This window comes from Erithacus rubecula, assembly GCF_903797595.1.
Source record: "Erithacus rubecula genome assembly, chromosome: 3".
In the NCBI taxonomy this organism is placed as follows: domain Eukaryota; kingdom Metazoa; phylum Chordata; class Aves; order Passeriformes; family Muscicapidae; genus Erithacus; species Erithacus rubecula.
Genome location: NC_136689.1, coordinates 109912770 through 109917811, shown reverse-complemented (window position 1 = coordinate 109917811; position 5042 = coordinate 109912770). Strand labels below are relative to the sequence as shown.

The following is a 5042-nucleotide window of genomic DNA, read 5'->3' as shown; positions in this document are numbered from 1 at the left end:
TCCAGTGATACTTGACAGTAGCCGAGATGAGCATTTGGGCTGCACTGTTTTCTTCTCCTCACTGCTATAAACTGAGCTTGAATCCCATGGCACTAAGTGGCATAAACAGACTTGAAGGTTGGTGGCAGAACTATGATTTCTAAATACAGCTTAAATCCTGTCTGTGAAACCTTTGGTTCAAACAAAAAAAAAAAAAAAAATCGCTATGTACAGCAAAGTCACTTTCTCATATAGAAGTTTGCAAAACCAGTGTATTTGCATGAACACTTTAAAAGTAGCATCTCAAAATTACCTAGCTTCCTTTGTTGCTGACGGGAGGTTTCTTCCTAATGCATTAATGTAAATGCACTTGGCACACAAATAAGAAGGAAAAAACCTCTAAAACGTCACAAGTACAATCACATGTTCAGTACTCTGAGACAGAGAAGCAGCAGAGATCTAACCATTAAGCTTTGTGATAAGAATACAGCCACACCTGGGGGGAAAAAAAAAAAAAAAATCTTTCATCCTGGAGGCCGATTTCGAGCAATTCTCATGGTGAAAGGATCACATCCTATCTGCCTTCAGAAATCATCGCCTTGGGGCATGACAAATTTAACCCAAGATTAGTCTCATTCGAGGGCCACGTGGCCAAAAAGAATGACAGAAACAGCAGTACATTAATTTATTTTCCGGAAATACAAAAAAGAAATAGTTAAAAACACAACTTGACATACGTTCGGGGCGAAGAAGACAGACTGTGGATATTTTCAAAAATATCAATAATTACGCACATGAACGAAAGGGGAAAAAATATGTAAACATTCCATTAACCCCAGTCGAAAACCAGTTCGAACGAGGCTTCTAGCCTGCAGGATAACCAGCCTAGGAGCTTATGTCCACCCAGACAAAGTTTGTAGAACTGTCCCAAGCAGATTCAAATAAATTACATAAATAGGAGCGGGGCCGGGCGCCGCCAGTGTCCGAGCCGTGCCCCGGCCAGCCCCTCACAAGTCGGGGTAGCCGCAGTAGTAGACGGCGCTGCTGGCGTCCGACACGGCCGCCGACACGGGACCCGCGCCCTCGGGCGGCGGCAGCGCGGCCGCGTCGTGCCCGCCGAAGGGCAGCGCCAGCTCGGGCTTGCAGGCGAAGCGCAGGTACTGCTCGAACTCGGTGCGGTCCACGTCGCCCAGCAGCTCCTCCGGCGGCAGCTGCTCCAGCTGCTCCCGGCACGGCGCCGTCTCGGGCGGCGGCGACAGCTGCCCCACGGCCCCCGGCGGCGGCAGCGGCGGCGGCCCGCGCCCCGGGCCCGGCGGCTGGCACTGCCCGTAGAACGCGTGCAGCGGCGCCGGGCAGCCCAGCAGCCCCTGCAGCGACCCGCCCGCGCCCAGCGCCTCCCCGGGCGCCAGGTGCCGCCGCAGCGCCGCGCCCGACGGGCTCTCGCTCGCCGCCGCCGCCGCCGCCGGGTACTCGGCGGCCGCCGGGTGCGGGCCGTAGCCGTAGGCACCAGCGCGCACTCCTCCTGCAGCCCCGCCGCGAAGAAGGGCGCCTCGCTCTCCGCCGCGTCCAGCGGCGACGGGTCCGGCGTGGGCAGGCTGTAGCCGTCGAACGCCGCGCCCAGCGGCGGACAGTCCCGGTAGTGGCCCGCGCTCGCCGCCGCCGCGTAGCCCTGCTCGCCGTACGCCAGTCCCAGGCCCTCCACGCACATCCTGCCGCCGCCGCCGGCCGCCTCGCTGCCCAGCCCGGGCCCCGCCGCCGCCTCCGCCGGGCCGTGCTGCAGGAAGCCGCTCTCCACCCGCTTCAGGCGCTTCACCTGCTTCCGCCGCCGCGGCCGGTACTTGTAGTTCGGGTGGTCCTGCATGTGCTGCACCCGCAGCCGCTCCGCCTCCTCCATGAACGGACGCTTCTCTGCCAGCGACAGCGCCTTCCACGATTTACCTGCATCCACCGACACCGTCAGACCGCCCGCTCGCCCACCGGCACCCGCGCCCGACCGCACCGACACCGCCCCGCCCGGCCCTGCGCGATCCTCGCTCGCCCTCGGACGCGACCGCCACACCGGGACCCCGGCCCGACAGCCCACGGATCCCCCCGCTCGCCGCCCGCAGCCCGGACCCTGGGGCTGCCCCGGGCTCCTCGCTCTCCTGGAGCCGCCCCACGGGACCCCGCGCTCACCCAGCATCTTGCTGAGCTCGGCGTTGTGCAGGTCCGGGTTCTGCTGCGCCAGCCGCTTGCGTTCGTCCTTCGCCCACACCATGAAGGCGTTCATGGGACGCCGGATCCGCGCCTCGCCCTTGCTGCGGCCGCCCGACGGCGCCGACGGCGCCGCGCCGCCCTTCGCCTTCGCCTCGCCCAGCGGGCTCAGCGACTCTGCCCACGGGCACACGGCCGGCATCATGATGGGCAGCGAGCACCGCCCCTGCACCTGGTCGTCGCTGCTGGCGTAGCCCGCATCGGGGCTGCTCATCTCGCAGCGCCTCGCCTCGGGACGCGCCGGCAGCTCGGGCCGGCCCGCGGGACACACTCGGCACTCGGAGCCCGCTCGCTGCTGCGGAGCCGGCGCCCGGCCCGGGCTTATTTGAGCCGCGGGGCGGCCAATGGGGCGGCGGGGGCGGGCTCGCAGCCGGCCGGCGGCCGCGGCCCCGCGGCGCTGCCCTGCCCTGCCCCGCGGGGCGGCTCCTCCCGGCGCGGCGGGGCCCGGCACCTGCGCGCATCGCGGGCTCCGCCGCGGCCAGCGCTGCCCCCCCCCCGGCACCCGGACCGGGCGGGGCTCCAGCCCCGGCAGCGCCTTCTGAGCGGCTCCGGCTGCAGCCCTGCCCTCCGCAAGGGCAGCTCCGACCGGCCCCCGAGGCCGTGCGCTGATGGACATCCTCGAGCGGAGCAGATACCAGAGAGAGGAAAGGGACAGAGTATTTATTTACAGGTATGCCGAGATACCCTGTAACATTGTGAGAGACACAAGCGTCTTCTCCTGCAGGTAAATGTGGGACGTATCTTAGTAATAATAAGACAAGTCATCATCACTTCAGCCGATTCACCTTCTCCGAGCCCACCCGGTTGCTCCCGCTCTGCCCCTTCCCATGTAAGCCGCCGCTCCGAGCCAGCGGTGCGGGAATGCTTCGCTGCATCCGCAATTTCAGCTATAGCGAGGGAGTTTCGCGAACAGAGACAGATTTTTTCCCCTCTTGCTTCTCTGTTGCTGCCCCTCAGGATCCCCTTGCCGTCAGCTCTCTGTGCTTTCCCTCCTCGGCAAGTTGTTTTCATTAAATCTCGACGCATTCAAAATTAAGCCGTCCGTCATTTTATCGGAATATATAAAAAAACTTGTAAAAACAATACAGTTTGTTTTTCCTAAAAATAGCTGATGGGTTCGAGGCGCCTTTAATTAATTTTACAACTATCCTACTGCCATCGTATTGAAAGCGATCTTGATAAAAGGGACGTTCTTCTGAACTGTAATAATTCTTCCCATTTCAGTTTTCTAATATTCGATCATCTTTTCGACAGGACCAACAACCCTATTTTTCAGCCCGTACACCTCGCGAGATGTGTTTTCAGTGCTGTCACTGTCATATTTCATACAGAGTGACTGAGAGAAAGTTTGTCCATAAACGGGCGCGACTTACAAACTTTGGCACGACCTGGGTTGTGTTTCTTGGCGCATTTTCTTGTGCTCCAGCAAACTGGACAAGCTGAAAGCCACATCTCTGCATAGATACATGAGATCACATCTTATCTGAATAGAAAAGGCGTAAAGTTACAGGCGTTTAAAACAAAAACAAACCTGAATAAATCCTGCCCTCATTAATTACGTTTGCCGGTCATTAGCGCCCTTTTTTCCCCCCTCCAATATCTCCGCCAGGTATTCGGGGCTGCTGGGCAGGGCTCCCTCCAGGCACTGCGGTATATCCGGGTGGGGAGCAGGAGCAGGAGCACACTCGACAGATTCCTGCCATCGAGGAACCCCCGTCTTCTCTCATGCGATGGACACAGGAATTATTTAAGTGATCGTATTTCCTGGTACCTCTGTTCATGTTTTGCTTGAAGTCGAGAGTGTCAAATTCTCTGTTTGTTCTTTACAAAAGGCCGCACTAGCAGAGTCCTTCATCTTCCACATGGAACCCGGAAAAGTGAATGTAGATGCCTGCAGGCTGGGAAAGGTTCGGGGGGCAGAATACCTACTTGAGAAACAATCCATTGGTAATGGTAATGATGTCAGACCAAGTTTGAAATTGTTTCTTTCAGACAGAAGTTAGTTAAATATATTTATATTTAAACCGTTTAAACTGCAGGAAGTGATCACAGACTAATTTGAGTAGGAAGGAACTTTTAAAATCGTCTAATTCCTGTCCCCTCCCATGGGCGGGAGCACCTTCCACTGGACCAGGTTGCTCAAAGCTCCATCCAATCTGGCCTTGAGCACTTCCAAGGATGCCTTCTTGTTCCAGTGTTTTACCATCCTCGTTGTAACTATTTTCCTGTGTCTTATCCCAACACAGGCTAGTTTCTCTTCTCTGTTTTTTAACTCATACACACATATATATGAAAGAAAAAAGAGGATCACTTGTATTCCTTGGTCACGTATTTTAAATTTCCCTAGGATAAAAACTAGGCAGCTAGTTAACTTGGAGTAGTTGTTTTGAGCAAATGTTGACATCCTCAAGGACAGGAGCGACTGGCCTATCTTGCAGGTCTGCATTGCTTTTAGCGGGCTGTCTTTGAGCCTGGAGCCGCTGTGCCGCCCTTCCTGGCCGCCTGCACGGTGACCCCCTCCCCTTGTTTCACTCCTCTGTGCGCCCCACTGCGCTGCCCCTTCTCGTTCTTTGGCAGAGCTACAGAGGAGCCACCGCGGACTTTCCCACCCCAGAGCTGCCGGGCGGGGCTCAGGGCGACGGGATGGATGCTGCCGAGTATTGAGGCAGCAGGCACCCGACCTCCCGAGTTTGCCGTCGGTTTTCTTCAGCAGACACGAAATGGGGCAATTCACAGCTGACCGGGTCAAAGCACCGGCCGGCGAGCAGAAAAACGCAGCGACAAGGATTGCATCGCACGGTTCATTCAGT

The 5042-nt window shown here is 57.7% G+C and overlaps 1 protein-coding gene across 1 annotated transcript; it reads right to left on the bottom strand.

The window, feature by feature from the left end:
* Positions 1-650: 650 nt before the first annotated feature.
* On the bottom strand, positions 651-2941 carry LOC306799278 (transcription factor SOX-17-like). The gene is given in 3 exon segments (XM_079300063.1): positions 651-1489; positions 1492-1917; positions 2155-2941. Coding segments are annotated over 3 exon segments (1623 nt in total). The 5' UTR covers positions 2849-2941; the 3' UTR covers positions 651-986.
* Positions 2942-5042: the final 2101 nt, after the last annotated feature.